This window comes from Aspergillus ruber, assembly GCF_000600275.1.
Source record: "Aspergillus ruber CBS 135680 unplaced genomic scaffold scaffold00017, whole genome shotgun sequence".
Taxonomy (NCBI): domain Eukaryota; kingdom Fungi; phylum Ascomycota; class Eurotiomycetes; order Eurotiales; family Aspergillaceae; genus Aspergillus; species Aspergillus ruber.
This window is the reverse complement of record NW_024467313.1, coordinates 22,639-38,201: the sequence shown is the minus strand read 5'-3', so window position 1 is coordinate 38,201 and position 15,563 is coordinate 22,639. Positions and strand designations below refer to the sequence as shown.

General features: G+C 48.2%; 7 protein-coding genes across 7 annotated transcripts; 2 read left to right on the top strand and 5 right to left on the bottom strand.

Annotated features, from left to right (window-relative positions):
* Positions 1 to 1,157: 1,157 nt before the first annotated feature.
* EURHEDRAFT_378425 (putative extracellular serine-rich protein) lies at positions 1,158 to 1,550 on the top strand (the record flags this gene model as incomplete). The annotated part of the gene is made up of 1 exon (XM_040779073.1): positions 1,158 to 1,550. The coding sequence occupies one exon, from the start codon at positions 1,158 to 1,160 to the stop codon at positions 1,548 to 1,550; it is 393 nt and encodes a 130-aa protein (XP_040637838.1).
* A 622-nt stretch (positions 1,551 to 2,172) lies between these two features.
* On the bottom strand, positions 2,173 to 3,999 carry EURHEDRAFT_413369 (putative mRNA processing protein (Mss51)). The gene is made up of 3 exons (XM_040782154.1): positions 3,093 to 3,999; positions 2,379 to 3,036; positions 2,173 to 2,317 (listed from the first exon to the last, which is right to left on the bottom strand). The coding sequence occupies exons 1-3, from the start codon at positions 3,979 to 3,981 to the stop codon at positions 2,293 to 2,295; spliced, it is 1,572 nt and encodes a 523-aa protein (XP_040637837.1). The 5' UTR covers positions 3,982 to 3,999; the 3' UTR covers positions 2,173 to 2,292.
* A 213-nt stretch (positions 4,000 to 4,212) lies between these two features.
* On the bottom strand, positions 4,213 to 7,861 carry EURHEDRAFT_458487 (OSBP family protein; the record flags this gene model as incomplete). Its single annotated transcript, XM_040784509.1, has 3 exons — positions 4,213 to 4,983; positions 5,053 to 5,406; positions 5,462 to 7,861. The coding sequence occupies 3 exons, from the start codon at positions 7,859 to 7,861 to the stop codon at positions 4,213 to 4,215; spliced, it is 3,525 nt and encodes a 1,174-aa protein (XP_040637836.1).
* Positions 7,862 to 8,811: 950 nt separating this feature from the next.
* On the bottom strand, positions 8,812 to 9,993 carry EURHEDRAFT_403499 (ATP synthase complex assembly protein ATP12; the record flags this gene model as incomplete). The annotated part of the gene is made up of 2 exons (XM_040780220.1): positions 8,812 to 9,605; positions 9,672 to 9,993. The coding sequence occupies 2 exons, from the start codon at positions 9,991 to 9,993 to the stop codon at positions 8,812 to 8,814; spliced, it is 1,116 nt and encodes a 371-aa protein (XP_040637835.1).
* A 1,215-nt stretch (positions 9,994 to 11,208) lies between these two features.
* EURHEDRAFT_413366 (uncharacterized protein) lies at positions 11,209 to 11,961 on the bottom strand. The gene is made up of 2 exons (XM_040782153.1): positions 11,670 to 11,961; positions 11,209 to 11,391 (listed from the first exon to the last, which is right to left on the bottom strand). Exons 1-2 carry the CDS (start codon positions 11,826 to 11,828, stop codon positions 11,275 to 11,277), a joined length of 276 nt encoding a protein of 91 aa, XP_040637834.1. The 5' UTR covers positions 11,829 to 11,961; the 3' UTR covers positions 11,209 to 11,274.
* Positions 11,869 to 13,836, bottom strand: EURHEDRAFT_413365 (glycosyltransferase family 2 protein). The gene is made up of 3 exons (XM_040782152.1): positions 13,318 to 13,836; positions 12,070 to 13,170; positions 11,869 to 11,961 (listed from the first exon to the last, which is right to left on the bottom strand). Exons 1-2 carry the CDS (start codon positions 13,353 to 13,355, stop codon positions 12,300 to 12,302), a joined length of 909 nt encoding a protein of 302 aa, XP_040637833.1. The 5' UTR covers positions 13,356 to 13,836; the 3' UTR covers positions 11,869 to 11,961; positions 12,070 to 12,299.
* Positions 13,243 to 14,189, top strand: EURHEDRAFT_95867 (uncharacterized protein). Its single transcript, XM_040787703.1, has one exon. The coding sequence runs from the start codon at positions 13,449 to 13,451 to the stop codon at positions 14,076 to 14,078; it is 630 nt and encodes a 209-aa protein (XP_040637832.1). The 5' UTR covers positions 13,243 to 13,448; the 3' UTR covers positions 14,079 to 14,189.
* The last annotated feature ends 1,374 nt before the right edge of the window (positions 14,190 to 15,563 follow it).

Here is a 15,563-nt window from a genome sequence, read left to right as displayed (position 1 = left end):
ACTTCAATATATGTCTTTTCGCTTGTAGCCCCGGTGGTTCTGGCTCTCTCCGCCTCCACCTCCTCGGCTCCTTCTCTCCGTACGGAGTACGGAGTATTTCTCCCACAATCAACTCTCCCTGTCGGAACCATGTCTCTGCTGATTATGCAATAAAAGACGTTGAGTGCGTCGAACCAACATGTGATTAAGTTAAAACCCCACTGGATACGATACAGAGTAGTTGGTCCTACTCCTTGCAAGTACTACCACTGGACTCCGTGCTCATGCAGGTGCACAATCTTGTTCTCACTATTTTCATATACAACGCTAACAATACTCAATAGGACAACTATATCTGGCAACAGGTCAGTGAACCGAACTCAGGGATCCTCAACGGGCCCTCCCGGGGCACCCACGGAACACGTTCTCTTAGCCAGGAACACCACCACAGCAACTCTGCAATTCTGTCGGAATAGCGGTGGTTACTGCAGGATTGCGCTAAGCAAGCGGTCTTGACACAGGCATAGCGATCGACAGGTGCAATAAAACCTTTAGAGACCCTAGACTGGGCTGTCCAGCGCCCAAAAGCTCCAAAAGCCAATAGGCTCGGAGATGGATTGCTCCCTACGGAAGACCAACGACAGACACACGCCAGTAACCATGGCTGAAGTTATATTAATTTAATTTTAAAAAATGCTACTAGCAGCCTCTGACTAACGAATAGTAGTTTGTATTCGATGTGATAATGCTCTCTGCCCCTTTATTTTCTTTTTCCTTTCATGCACAAACAAACAAAAAGGTTCTTTCTAGTTTAATTACCAACCGACTTCCTCCCACGTTGTCGCTTCTTCTTTCTTTCTTTCTTTCCTTCCTGCTAAGCAGTGTCATTCGTTTTATTCACTCTTCACAAGAGCTGTCACTCGTTTCCAGCTCCATTCGCTCGCTATATCTCAAGTCGGTTGATTGACTCGATCGCAATTTAGAAGAACAACAATAATACAAAAATCAATACATACAACACTACTTCTACTTATCATACATACAAATCGCTGTCGCGACAATCCAATATCAACAATACCAAACAAACGCCGGACGCAAACCAGCCAAGATTACACATCTGATCAACCTGATCTTCAATACATATTCAATTTTATCAAAGAAAATCTCAAGAATTCAAGATGCATTTCACCAAGGCTCTTCTGGTCGCATCCGCTGCCCTCTTCGCGCCTGTCGCGCTCGCTGCTGAGCAAGCCGATGCCGCTGCGCCTACCTCCACCACCACCGTCCAGGTCGTCCTAGCTTCTCCCTCCACGACTGCGACACCCTCGTCGAGCCCGGCGCCGTCTTCGACTTCTGCGTCGAGCAGCAGCTCGTGGTTGATCTCGCACACGCCTAGCTCGTCTTCCTTCGCCAAGGCTAGCTCCACCTCAGCCCTGATCAAGGCTTCCAAGCCCACTGCCAGCGCTACGACTTCGACGCCTGCGATTGCTACGGGTGGTGCTTCCCCTGTTCAGTACTCTGGTGCTATGGCGGCCGGTGTTGTGGCTGTCGCGGGCCTGGTCATGTTCTAGTTGACAAAGGCCCTAAAAGGAGAATTTCTGGGCTTGCTATAATATTAGATGAGATGAGTGGCGATACAAGTATCCTCGTCCATCAAAGCAAGCTCCTGCACAAACCCGGAGATTTTATATCCACTTGCTCATCTAGCCCACATATGACTTCATTACCTCGACACATAACATTGTCAGCTATGAGGTAGATGAAATGTCCGCTTTCTCTTCTTGAATTTTCCTTTTTTTTTTTACCGCTTATTTGATCTATTTCTATTTCTCTTCTCCTTATACCCTGTGAAAACCCTTTTTTACATCACCATTTTAACAAGTTTTCCTTCTTTTTTACACCACTTCTTCTCACATGTCCTCCGAAGTAATGAATGAGTGTAGGGCCATTCTGGATCTTTCTTGACGAAACTGCGGCTGTCTTTTTTTTTTTGCACCTTTTGTGTGCATTGCATGCCATGCCCCTTTTATGTCTTCTACGGTTGATATCTTGCCTTTCTTGCCTTTCCTGGTAATTGATAATTTTTGCACGTACCTTCTAACCTTTTGGCACTATTTTCCTATTTATAGACAAGTGTATGCTGTAGATATGACCGGCACGTGACTGATACTGTGGTAAATATAGATAAGAGAAGATAGGTTACTCCATTCCATTGCTTTTGCCCAGTTTAACAAGTTATAAAAGTGTATATGGTACAATTTACAATAAACATAAACAATCCCCGATATGAAGGATAAATTCACACCCCATCAATCAGTCTTTCAATGTCGCCTCGTATCTGTAAAATCGGATAGTTAATTCATATTCTATCTTAATAGTGGAGAGAAGAAATAACGTACCTTTTTCCTCTGAACGCCCACAAGCCCCAGTTCCCACAGGAAACGTCATGAGGGTCCAAGTCGTTCAGATCCCACCGCAGACTACGGAAGATATTCTCGCCCGGTTCCAGCAAGATATCAACTTCACCCTCGCACTTCTCGCGAACCCAGTTGATGTCACGCTCCATGTCCCACTGCGTGTATCCCGTGCTGATGATCGGGACCTTTGTCTCCAGCAACTGCGGGAGAGTCTCCTCCCATTCGAAAGAGCTGGCTGGGTGGCCCAGACCGGGGTGGAAGAGAACCACAAGGTCCAAGTAAGGGTCGAACGGCTGGAAGTAGTTGGCTTTGTACATTGTATGGAAGTAGTCAACGTAGGTGGTGATCTTCATCTGTCCACCCAGTCGGTCTTCCACGATGCCCCCGAAGGGATTCTCAGGCGTCCGCTCCGGGAGCGGGAATTCTTCGTCCCGATTGGCCATGCTTTCAGGTCCAATGAAGACCAAGTGGAACAGGGTACGGGGGAAAATGTAACTGAGCTGAAGCCAGACATCGCGGGGTAGGGAAGATTCGGCACGAGCTCCGAGGATGAAGATTCGAACTGGAGGCGCTTTAAGACGCAGTCCCTGAATGTCGGTTCCCTCTCCGGTCTTAGGAGGGTGTAAACTGTATCGTAGAGCTAAAGCAAGGCATTAGTCTATTGATTCTTTTTCAATTCAGAGAAAATGAACTCACCGCTCAAGCTCTTAAGACCCTCAACGGTAAGCCTATCATTCTTCCGGACGCTGTAGGGGCTCAATTCGTGTAGAACACTTCCAATTGTCATCGGATATGTCAACATCCGAGTAACCTGGCGCAGGCTACGGTCGTCGTTGATCGCCTCGAACTCGCGCGTGTAAAGAAACGTATCCCAATTTGTCATGTTGATGACATAGGTGTCATCCTGCACACCCGGGTACGAGAATTCGGGGAAAATCCGCCCAGAGTGTAGGTCATGGTCATCCTCGTTGATCTGGCGGATGGTTTCGCAAATTTCCAGATGTGCCTCGAAGTCATCCATCCAGTGTCCCTCTGTACAGTAGATTGGCACACCACAGTCGGGGCATTCGAAATGCGAATGGGCAGGCGGGAGACTGGCATGCTGGGTGCTCTTGCGTGATTCCGGGTCGTGCGGCGACACGGGCAGCCGGGTCTGTTGGTGGCTCGGGTGAGGGCAGAAAGCATTCTGTTTGATGAATTCCGCACGCTGTCGAATGGCCCGTGACGGCGACCTGGAGAAGGGATGGAAGAGGTTATTGGGCCTCAGCAGTTCCCGGGTCCCTGCTTTCCCTGACGCTGTAGAGGCGGCAGCCTTTTTTACGAGGGATTGGCTGGCGGGCGTAATTGGTTGCGACTGCGATGGTGCTACTCGCTTGAGCGGTTCCTGCGTGCCTGTTGGTATACCGCGCTCATTGCCGTTGTTGCTCCGTGAGTGTGAGCTAAAGCTTCGAGCAGAGAATGCGGGAGCGTTGTTGCAACCCCGCCTCGAATTGGTCCAGCTCTGCGGCCGAACGATAGGGCCATGGGTTCTGACCCCTCGACGGAGTACCTGGAGACAGCGTCCACAGGTATACTCGCCAGTCATCATGAGTTTTTGGGCGAGTGATGGACAATGACAGACTGCTGCCGGGGATCGGCGATTATTTTGGTAGCGGTATATCACGTGACGAATCTACTGATTGATGAAACCAGTGCATATTCCAAAAGCAATGTATATATACAGCAAGATACCTTGGTCGTACCCGCAGGCACACGACTAAAGTCAAGACGAAATCCTCGTTCCTTGTTGTTTTGTTATGTACTTTGTATAGTATTTTTAAAATATATCCTCACTGGCACTCCAGTCCTGCGCTTCCCTGGACTCCCAATATTTCCCATTGTGTGCCCAGTACTCTTCACCAGTCACAGGGCACTGTGCTCTGGTGAACCACTTGGGGTGATACTCCACTCCATTAGCCTCCCGCTCTCTTCGAGCCGCGCGTTGTTTCTCCTCGACCCGGTGCTTCTCCTCCGCAGCAAGATCATACTCACCTTCTTCCATAGCACGCTGATCCGGCCGAAGGCGAGTGTCTGTGGGAGGAAGATAGTTCTTCAAGTTTTCAGGTAGCGCGTTCAACGTTATAACGAAGGGGGTCACGTTGAATGGGATGCCCGTGGGACGTTCATGAGATTGCCAAACCAAGAGCGTCTTGGCCGATTCTGGGTCTTGAGCAGACACTTGGGCCTCAAAACCGGGAGTGTGACGAGCATAGATCTTGTCATTCCACCGGCCACCGACACTCCACTTGGGGGACCCGCTCGAATCAACGACCTTGCCCGTCACCTGGTACGCGGATGCAGCTTTCCAACCTCTGGGCTTGAAGTCCAAGTAACAGACCTCCCCGGTGTTCCAGTTCTTGATCTCCATTAATCCATAGTTATCCACTGTGGGATTCCCAGTGATGATACCAACAACGGAAGAAGTAACCTTCTTCCATGTGTAGAGTTCCTCTCCCCCGGAGACGGGTCGCAACTTCAAGAACCATGTACCCAAGAGGTTGATGTCAAAAGATTTTCCGTAGAATTTCGACTTAAGAGCCGATTCACCCTGTGCAGAAAATTAACGTCAGTCTTGAGTCGAAAGAAAACGAAATGATTTCGGGACACCACTACTTACGTAGTAATCCCACTTGGCCGACTCAGCCCAAGCAGCCCCAATCGGAGGATGGTGGCTGACTTGTTCCACGAAAAAACGATAACCTTTATCTGGCCTCACGTACTCGAATGTTTCACCCAAGAGCGGATTGAATGGTTTGGCGACACGACCGATGGTGGAAGCGTACTCACTTGCCGCATATGCAGCAACATATACCATACGTTCCATGGAATCAGATCGATCAGATGCGATGTCAAGAAGGTCCGCGTATTCCAGATCCTCGGCCACACGCTGAAGCAAGGAAGTTGGCTCGTTGAAAGACACAGGGAGCGTCATTTTTGTCATGTCCTTGCCAATCATAGATTTCAAGATTCCCTAAAAAAGAACATCAGATTTTCTGCTTATATTTTGCCCTTGGGGGGTAGCTTACCCATAAAGAGATCCTTGGTCTGTTATCGTAATCCAACTTGAGTCTCTCCCGAATGGGTTCTTCATATCCCTTGAATGAAGGTTGGACTTGCTTGTATTTCACGGCCCGAAGTTCACCGTTTGCGTTGCTAGGCTGTTCTTTTTCCTTCTTCTCAGCTTTGGTCAAATCCTCTGCTTCAATCTCGCCCGCGTCAAGGGCATCGAAGAATTCGTCTTCCTCGTCAGAATCAGGCTCGTAAAGACTGCATACCCGGGTGTGCCCTCCCTTCTTGGTATTCTCCTCCATATGGCCCGGAAGCTCTTCCGCGTTTTCCTCGACTTTAACTTGCTGGTCACCAGAATCGGCAAAAGTCTCATCCTCACTGGTGACTTGCACCTGAGGCGAAACACCCGCGGCGAGGCGAGTGTTACTGGCAGACGCACCCTCCAGCGCTTCCTTGAGCGCTTTCTTAGTCCGGCGTCGTTTCTCCTCGGATTCGCCCATCTTCGACTGAAGGTCTTCATGTTCAAGCGCGACTCGAGCCATACTCTCCTCCCACATGTTGCGAAGATGCGCCTCCCGACCCAATCGAAAGCGCCAATACGAATCACGATCGCGGGATATCTTAAGTAGGTTCTGAACCAAACTCTTAAGACTGCTCACAGCAGTATCATAGGCAGCCAAGGCTTGTTCGACTGCCGGATCCGAGATGGTCATGTCTGGATTGTTCGACTTTTCGGTTTGTAAGGAGGATGCAACATTTGCAAGCAATTCAAGTTGAACCTTTGCGGATTGTGCGGTGATATTCAAAGCATCTTTGTCGCTAGCAGGAACCTCGCGACTGGACACATAGTCACCGTAATCATCTTCTTCCCCATCAGGCCCATGACTGGTTGCCCGATTCACATCACTCTGTGGACCGCCTTGCTCAAAGGGGTCGTATATGGACCCTTCCTCGTCTCCAGGTCCGCTTTCCGCAGTAGTACGGGATGTGTATTTGCTGAGCTTTGAGCCGCTGCTGTTCGGCACCTCTAGCGACGGAGGAGCCAAGCCCTTCGTTTCACCTGAGGAATCGAGCTGTCGTCCCTCGGACTGATCGAGTTTCGCTTGACGAAGTGCCTCGGCATCCTGGTTTTGGCGTCTTTCTTCCTCTTTAGCTTCGTCCTTGGCCCACTGGATGGCATTGTTCAAGGTCCAAAACCAGCGCTTCGCTTCCACGACGTGATTCGCTTTGAGGTGGTATTTAACGGACGATTTGCCATGGATTTCAAACCGTGTCTTATCCTGAGGGTCCATATTCAACCTCGCGATTTTCATGTTGATCGCACCACGACAAGCAGAGCCAGCATCATCTTGGTGCTTGTAGTAACTCAACACTCCGTCCTCAAGGACAAACCACCGTAGCTTATAGCCGGTAGTATAGTTCGTCCACTTCTTCAAGTACCCTCTCATTTCGCGCGAGTCCTTGCCTGCCAAAGGAGGCTCACCAATGGATGACCGGCCGGCGAGAGCCTGTGCGGTATTGTTTCCCAGAATGGCTTTCTCCTGGATACCACGCTGCGCAATGGCGGCAGCCGGTGATTTCTTTAGAATGGCTTTCGTCCGGTCGTCCTTGGTGACATCCTGCGGCAACTTGCCTTTCTTATCACGGCGAAAGGGATCGGCTCCATGCATTAAGAGGATCTGGATAAGCTTCGTGTCCTTCTTCCTCGCTCCCTCGTGCAGCAGAGTCCCTCCGGACTGCGCTGTAATGGGATCCGTAACGAGCTCCAAGCTATTCACATCAATGGTCCCTTCTACTCGGGGCTCTTCTAGAAGCTTTTCCAATTTTTCAGGTTGCTCCTGAGTAATTATGGATTGGATCTCTTGAGTTTTGCTGTCAATGAACAAGGACCGTGCCAACTGCAGCTGCTGGAAAATCTCTGGAGTCCGGGCGAGATCGAGAGCAGTTTGGCCACGGTAGTTAACCAACGAGTCATTGACAGCTGGTCGATTTAACAATTCTCGCACCAGCGGACCTCTACCAAGCTGCGCAGCAAGGTGAAGCGCCGTATTGCCATCACGATCTCGCGCATTGATATCAACGTCATCGCCTGCAGACAGAACGTATTCAACCACTTGCGGCTCGGCGCATTGAATAGCCAAGTGAAGAACGGTGGTCCCAGAAAGAGTGCCTGCACCCTGGTGATCTTTGGCTTCCTTGATTGCCTTGTAAATAGCCGTTGTATCCCCGCTCCGCAGAATCTCAAATAACCGGAATGTCCTCACAGATTGTTCAAGAGACACGCTTCCGCCCTCAGCGCCCTGCGGGATCGAAGGCAACTTCTCAAATGTATCTCCATCATTCTGGCTGGAGGCAGCGGGGCCCAGGGAGCCATCGGCGGAAGTCGGCGGGGAAGTAGTTGTCTCCTGGCGAGACATTCGGCGGCCGTTGCTTCGCGACATGGTTATGGGGGAACTCAAGAAGCCATCGTTATTCACGGTGGAAGGGGAGTTGGTGGATTCGAGCGAGCCTCTATCGCGGTTGGCGACCTCTTCGGGAATCTCTTCGCTTCGCGACTTGTCCCGATGCAAGATGGAAAGGGCGAGCGAACTCCGGGAGCGCTTGTGTCTAAGAGGTAGGGGCATTGTTAGCAGCGGTCTTTCGCCTGATTCCAGTGATTTGTAGGCTATATTCCATCAAAGATCTATGGCGACGGCATAGCGGAAGGTCATTGAGTGGTCATCTGGACGGGTTCAATGGTTCCTTGAGAGTAATGGTTTCGTTTCTCAACTACCATCTGCAGCCATATATATCGTTGAAATCACCCAGACGATGACACGGCTTGCCATCACGATCCATGGAACTGGAGACGTGTCCCAGAGAAATGACCTACCCTTCGTCTGTTTCCGTCATATCTCACACTCGCCACTTGGCGCCAATAGGTCTCTGGTACATATACGGGCAGAAGGGAGTGAGGTTTAATAACTAGCAGCTCGAAACAACAGCGGGATGAATAGAAATGGTTCCTTTTCAAGGGATAATTCTCAGAGCTGCAAGTGGCGAGGAGAGGTCCCCCCTAATCTCGAAGGGGTCTGTTGCGATCTCCGTCTTCACATGGTCCCGCCTTGGCAAGTTTCTATGGAATCATAGGATCGCTGCACTGTACTACCACTATATAATACGATTTCTCCGTATATTTCGTAGAATATCTACTGCAATATACGGCGTTTGGTGGTCGTTTGGAGCTCAAGAAGTGATTCGTTTTTATTTTGTCGTATGCGTCAATCTTAAAAATCTATTACACACAATGCATATATTTACAGTCCTCATCAGGAAAGGTATCTAATCTAGAATACAAGTCTACACAAACGTTTCAATCCCGTGATATTTATCGAGTCTCTCCACTGACCAAGACAATCACACTGCCCAACTGCCTCTTAACGTCCTCCTTGTCAACATCGTGGGTATCTTCTACCTCACCCCACATGTCAGTCTGCCACCTAACTTCCAAGGTCGATGCTTCAGCGGCCTCCTCGATACCAAACCTTTTTTGCTCCACGTTCTGTGCGTGGCGGAAGTTCTCGCTCCATTCAGCCACCAATCTTGCGGCGATGAGTAAACTCTTTGAACCGAGTACTCCTCGCTCGAAGCCGGCCAGATCATAAGCCTGAAGGTTGTAGATCCATGTTTTTATAATGTCTTTCGTGGCTTGCGGTTGAGAAGCCGGGATGATGCTGCTCTCATCCAGGATGGGTTTGATTTCAATCCCTGGCCAGACCTTGGTGCTCAGATACGCAATAACGTCCTTGGCCACTCGTTCCTGGACATCACGGAGACTCTCCTTCTTCTCGCCCTGCTCATCCACCTCTGGTGGCGAGTACGGGTTTTTTTCCGGCACCCAGCAAAGCAATGTATCGGTGTCTAGATATCGCATGGTAGTTCTCACAATTTGTTCCCTGGTGGTTGTCTGGCCTTGCGCATCTTCCCGAGCAATGTCCGCTCCCCGTGCAGTCAACGAAGTCAACGGGATCATATGGTGCTTCAGGGCTTGTTGGGCTGAAGTCATTACATCCCACTCCAGAGCAATTGCGTGTGCCAGATGAGGCTTAGTTGGCGGGATTGAGAGAATATCCTTGGTCGGCGTCCGGATAGGTCTGGTATCAAGCAAAACTTGATATTCCTCTGGAACCGCATAGCATGGTCAGCTTCAGATCAGCCGCCCCGCTTCCTTTCTTTCATATAACATACCCGGCTTCTTTTTAACATCGACATTTTTCCAAAACCGTTTCCTGAGAGCAGAAGGTTTCGGTGGTCGCGCTGGTGTCTCTTTTTCAATTTCGGCAACTTTCGCTTCTTCCTCTGCTGCTTGTTGCTGTTGCTGTTGCTGCTCCCCAAATTCTGCCGCCGGTGCAGGAGCTTTTGGGGGAGGCCCATGAGCTGTAATAGGATGGGCAACAGCTGTCCTCAGCGGGGAAGAATGAAAAAAGCGAGCTGTTGATGCATTACGTTGAACAGCAGTGGAAAACAACTGCGACGAAAGAGTCGCGGTGGCGCGAGTGAGTATCGTCATCGCCGTTTCGCGCAATCGAAGGGTGAATCCTCTTGGCAGTGAAATACAAGGGTTGGCAAATGAAATGGTAAAGGTAAGACAAAAGTATCAGGTGGAAACTATGCTGTAGCTGAAAGAGAGCTTGTCCGAATGAACCGTCGAGTTGCCGACGAAAAAACATTAGCGGGCCCAGATTGCCACAAGCGCCACATTCTCCGCAATTCAATGTCTGATCCATGCCATTATCATTATTCCCCATGCCTCATAACACATATGAAAAGTGTACATCAGCAACCTGATTTCATTATAGTTACGCCATATTGCAGAAACTCTGATGGTTGCGAATATTGCTTTGTCACTACGCTGACGATCCCTTTGACGTGAGTGAGCATATAACAATTGAATCAAGGCTGAAATGTATTTTTTTATGATATATATTTTAAATCATAGGAGCAGGATACATTAGCTATTATGCCATAGTTGACATGAGAGCAAACAATAGAACAGAACTTGAATCAAAACAGAAAGCCGCCCATAATCTTTCAGTCTAATATGAAAACAGATCAATCCCTGTTCAAAAGGTATTAGTGGTATCCAAGCGACGGGGCGAACCTGCCCACGCCTCTGTAATTTACAGATTAGCCTCACATAATTGAGGTCCCGCCGTATTTTTCCTTTTTTCCCTCCTCTTGTCTTTCTGGCCTGGTCGAATGAGCACCAAGTTATTAGTGGTCTGACACCGTCAACCCTCATGACGGAACGAACGGATCAAAACAAGGCAGGGGAGAGAAAGTAGAAAACACAATGCTCAAAAAAGGTGTAAGGAAAAAGAAGAAAGGGGAACAGAAAACGAGACAGGAAGTCTGGGTATTAAAGTGACGGAGCAATGCGTAGAAGAACTGAAATGGTATATCGCAGAACCCCATTTGCGAAACCAACTCGATTAAAAAAGAAAACGAGAAGAGAAAATTGGGGGAAGATAAGTATGTGGATGCCAAACGTTTCATGACGTCTGGAATCCTATCCGGGGGTTCATATTGGTCATCTTTCCAGATTAGGGCATCATCAAGGCATTTCGTCGTAAGCATGTATGGAGATCAATGGCCAGCGGTCACACGGTGGCTTGATACGGTGCCAGCAACACGATTTCTTGCGTTGTCTCGCTCTAGATTGACTCGATTCGGTTCGAGTAAGATATTTGATAACTGGAAGGCAGCGTACCAACAGATGTTAATGTCGTCGGTTCGGCAAAGGAGGAGGATGGGCGGCCGGCTAATCATTCGTCGATCATACGGAAGCCATTTATTGAGTGACGAAGTTGGGGTAGTAAGGTCGCTGCTTCATGCGGTCGATACTCGTACGCTTCTTCATACGTTCTGCGTCATAATCGTCGGCTCCATCTCTGCTACCCCATGCGGTCTGTAGTTGATCCAAGAGTTAGCCATGCATAATTATCAAAGTTGGAGATGGACTCTTTGTTAGGCAGGAGCAAGTCCATTGGTTGAACCATGCGGTAGGATCATGCATTATAGTGTATTGCGAGAGGGGTTGAGCACGGGAGTGCGACATGAATGGACAAGATTGTAAACCACCAAGGCTAGAACTCATCACCCAGCGCCCCAAAAACTCAGGGCGCTGCAAGAGAAATATGGAGGGTGGGAAGGGAGGGCCGTGTATTTTGATATTTTGGAACTTACCACATTGAGAGTTAGCACCGCGTATATTTTGATAATTCCGTGGAGATAACCGAACAGGATGGATACGGGCAGTAGCAAAACATCGACTGGATAACGAATGTAATGACCGACAAGTTTAATGAATTTGCTGACAAACATCCACAGTCCCAAGGCTTTCATTGCCAAGGTATGCCATTCCTCGCCCCATGACACGAAGGCTTTGTGGCAGAGTAAAAGGAGCAACAAGTCGCTGATAAGAGCGGGAGGCGACAGGGTTGTCAAATGGACGGCGTAAGCGCTCCAAGGCTGACGGCTGGTGGCACAGACACGTTAGCGTTGTGGCTTGAATGAAGATGCGTGCTTTGGTTGCTTTAGATTATGTGCCTCATCAGAAATGGGAAGCACGCCCGCGTCAACTTACTGCACGATGATTCGGTCTTGATCACGAATTCCTTGGGGCAGTTCGTTCACCGTTTCACCGATTCATAAGACGCGTTCGTGTTCATCCACTGGACGGCAAAAATGGAGGGGACAAAAAAGTGGAAATAATTTCCACAACCAGTGCAGGGATCACTCGGATTTTTTTTTTTTTTCGGCGGAAATCCGAGAAAAAGAAAAAGAAAAAGAAAAAGAGAGACAGCAAAATACTTACTACCAAATGTGCTTTTCATGAAACATGCTGGTCAGGTTACTGCGCCAGTTGCTTCGCGACCATCGTGCACACTGCTTCAGGAATTTGGGGTTATCTTCGAGGGTAGTCTGGACTTCGGCCTCGGGATGGTACTGCATGAACGTTTCCCAGCCGTGAGAAACCATCCAACGAGTGATGAAGTTGTCGTCGTCCGCATTCAATTGGTATTTGCCAAACCACCATTCCTCGTTGGTGAAAGCGTAAGTGAACACTTCATCTTGAAGGATCTTGGTCCGATAGGCAACGCTGCGTCCGGACATGCAAGGAAGGCCACCATCGATATGTGTCGTAGATGCACAATCAAAGTTCCGTCGCTCCAAGTACAGAGCCCCGAGGAAGTTGTAGATGCGCTGTGAGAATGTTGGGGAAGTCGCACGGCGCAAACGTTGGCAGGTGACCACACCACCGTACCGCTCATCCTTTTCGAATGGGGCCAAGATCCAAGGCATAACAGTGCGCGGCCAACTCACGTCATCATCGGCGAACATGGTGATGGCCGTCCGGACTTCTGGGATAGCACGAGTCATTTGGCGGCGCTTGTTGGGATGAGTGACGGTAAAGAGACGGATTCTCGACTTGGAGGCAGGCATCGAACTGAGCATGTTTTCGGCTTTCTTTCGATTGGCTTCGATGGTGACCAGTAGAAGTTCGTACGGCCGGTTATCAAGGATGGTTCTGATGGTCTCGACCAATTCATCGCCACAACCTTCCAGCGTCGGTATGATTACCGTGACATCCTGGGCAGTCAATTTCGGAGTTTCGGGAGGAGGAATCGGTTTGAAAGTCCAGAAGGAAAACAGGTTGACCATCAAACGTAGATAGCGATAGAGACTGCGGACCTCTTGGTCAGTTTCTTTTTCTTTTTCCTTAATTTCTTTTCCTCTTTTTATTTTTTTTATTTTTTTTTTATTTTTATTTTTTATTTTTTTTTCGCTTTCCGTTATTTTTCTCGGGCAAGATAGTATTTAAACTACTTACAATACAGCGAGAAAAGCTCGCATAAATGGGAATGCCATGGTTTCGAGAGAAGATCCCGGAGCTTTCCCCGTCTCAACCAATAGATCTGTTATTTTCTCAATTCTTGATCTTGCCAATCTTTTTCTGGTCCAATGACGACAGTAATGTGTTTCAAAGCAGAGGTGATTGAAATGATCTTCGATAGTAGAAGATTGAAAGAGAGTAGAAGGCAGATGAAGGGAGGAGAGGAAGAGGGGAGGATGAAGAACGAGGAAAGTGAGAGAAACAAGGAAGAGAAACGAAAGTTAAAACGAATGTCTGACCGAAGAGGAAGAGAGCTTCTTCAGTCCGAAGGCAACAGAAAAGAAAAAAAGAAGAATCCGGATGAGATTGCAGTTAAGTTGAGGCAAAGTCGGGACTTGAAATATCAACAGTACAGATGCGCATCCATTGGACGATTTTTATTTGCTGGAGATGAAGTGGTGCGGCAGGGGAATTGGCACATGCTGGTCTGTACATTTTTTTTTTTTTTTTTTTTTTTTTTTTCGCCCATTGGTAAAATAATAACCAAAATAATGAGCTCCAGTTCCTTTTGTCATTTTGAGTGTCATGCATGGCTGTATTTTTGCCTCGTGCATCAAGCCCGAGGGAGAGACCCTGGATCTAGATGGACTTTGGATGATAAGTGGGAACAGTGGGGAAAGGGATTGACGGCGGCCCATGCAGCTAGACTATGTACAGTGACATGGTCCACGAGTGGGGTGGACGGTACCGTATTGTAACCTCAGAGCTCTCCGAGAGGCTCGTCTGCCGCCGGGGGTGGGTCCTGTTGGTACGGTACGAGTACGGAGATAATTTTCTCTTGTCCCGTGACGGTTATTGTTCTTTTTCAAACAATAACAAAATACTATAATGGCCATCGGAGTGGCTGAGTCAGATGTGTTTACGACTCCGTAAATGTACTGCTACCATATAGAGTAGTCTACGTAGAGTAAAAATGCAGACGGAATACTCCGTACACCCGTACTTGTACAGATGCCGATGGGCCGACTGAGTCAAGACATCCTAATGGTTAATTTATCAGTGGAGGTGACATTAGTTTACTTTCTCGGGGAAGGCAAATTGGAAAAAAAAAAATCTAAATTAGAACAAGAGACTTTAACGCTACGGAGCATGTACATATTCCTACCTACATAACCGAAGAGATATGCTCGGTATTACAGAGTTACAGGTGGAGAATTGATTGAGCATAGCCGTCTGACTTGCCGGACATTTACTCTATTCTCCTCGTGAAATTGCTATACATTTATAATTGCCTTTCCTTTATCATGGTCGACTTCTGTAGTTAGTACAGAGTACAGAGTAGTGGTGGCTAACGGACTATGTGCGTCGTCGTACGGACGGGAACTCCGACCTTTTCCCCTTCGGGCGCCACATGCAGCATACGGAGGACATCGCCCGGGTCGATTAAAAAAGGTGGCCAGGTAAGAAAATCTTTTAAAATAGAAATGCAGAGCAAAAAAGAAAAAATCCCGGCCGATTCCACTCTCATGATCTTCAACATCCCCCTTGTTAGTATCATCATATGTCTAGACCTCGTGATTTTATTTTGACTTTTTTTTGTTCATGTTGGTCCAAACTCGACGTCAATTTCGGCCGATGCGCTGAACTAAGGTTTAGAACTGACGTTTTCAGCATTCTTCAGTAAATAGTACTGGCAATAAAAGTGATAGCCAAGAATTTGAAACCAGAAGTCATGGTAGATAAGGTTTGAATAAGGCACGTAAATTTTTGCGTGTGTAGGGTATGGATTTCTGACTCGCGGCTATTATCCAAATCCGGCACTGCCGCAGCACGGGACTCACTCCCGAGTAACTCCATATAGAAATAATATCGGAGAACAGAGTAAATTAATACATGTTCTGGATTCTTTTTTGAATCGGAATATAGTAAATAGGGGAACTCAGTAGCGATGACCTGTTTAACCTGTTCATCGAGGATTAGAGAATGCAAAGAAAGTGAAGACAAAAGTACGCATGAGAGTGGGATAAGCAACAAGAAGCTGCGTAATAAATGGGCTGTCCTTACTCCATCTGGACAAGGCACGCAATTTAAGCTAAGACCACCCACTGCGAACTAGAGATCAATTCATCCATCGTCAGCCGTTAATGTCCGGAGAAGTGTCATCTTTCCCAAAATATAGCCCCGTCCGAAATGAACAACGAACTGCCATCTGCAGTTAACCGACTAGTAGTACCCCTGTACGT

Excerpts from the sequence above, each read along its gene's own strand:
- EURHEDRAFT_413369 (XM_040782154.1), bottom strand. The coding sequence starts at position 3,981 with ATGACTGGCGAGTATACCTGTGGACGCTGTCTCCAGGTACTCCGTCGA. Across the intron at positions 3,037-3,092 it reads GGGTCTTAAGAGCTTGAGCG|CTCTACGATACAGTTTACAC; the intron begins GTGAGTTCATTT and ends GCCTTGCTTTAG. Across the intron at positions 2,318-2,378 it reads TGGGCGTTCAGAGGAAAAAG|ATACGAGGCGACATTGAAAG; the intron begins GTACGTTATTTC and ends CCGATTTTACAG.
- EURHEDRAFT_413366 (XM_040782153.1), bottom strand. The coding sequence starts at position 11,828 with ATGAAAGCCTTGGGACTGTGGATGTTTGTCAGCAAATTCATTAAACTT. Across the intron at positions 11,392-11,669 it reads CGGTGCTAACTCTCAATGTG|ACCGCATGGGGTAGCAGAGA; the intron begins GTAAGTTCCAAA and ends GATCAACTACAG.
- EURHEDRAFT_413365 (XM_040782152.1), bottom strand. The coding sequence starts at position 13,355 with ATGGCATTCCCATTTATGCGAGCTTTTCTCGCTGTATT. Across the intron at positions 13,171-13,317 it reads CGAGCTTTTCTCGCTGTATT|TCTCTATCGCTATCTACGTT; the intron begins GTAAGTAGTTTA and ends AGAGGTCCGCAG.
- EURHEDRAFT_95867 (XM_040787703.1), top strand. The coding sequence starts at position 13,449 with ATGACGACAGTAATGTGTTTCAAAGCAGAGGTGATTGAAATGATCTTC.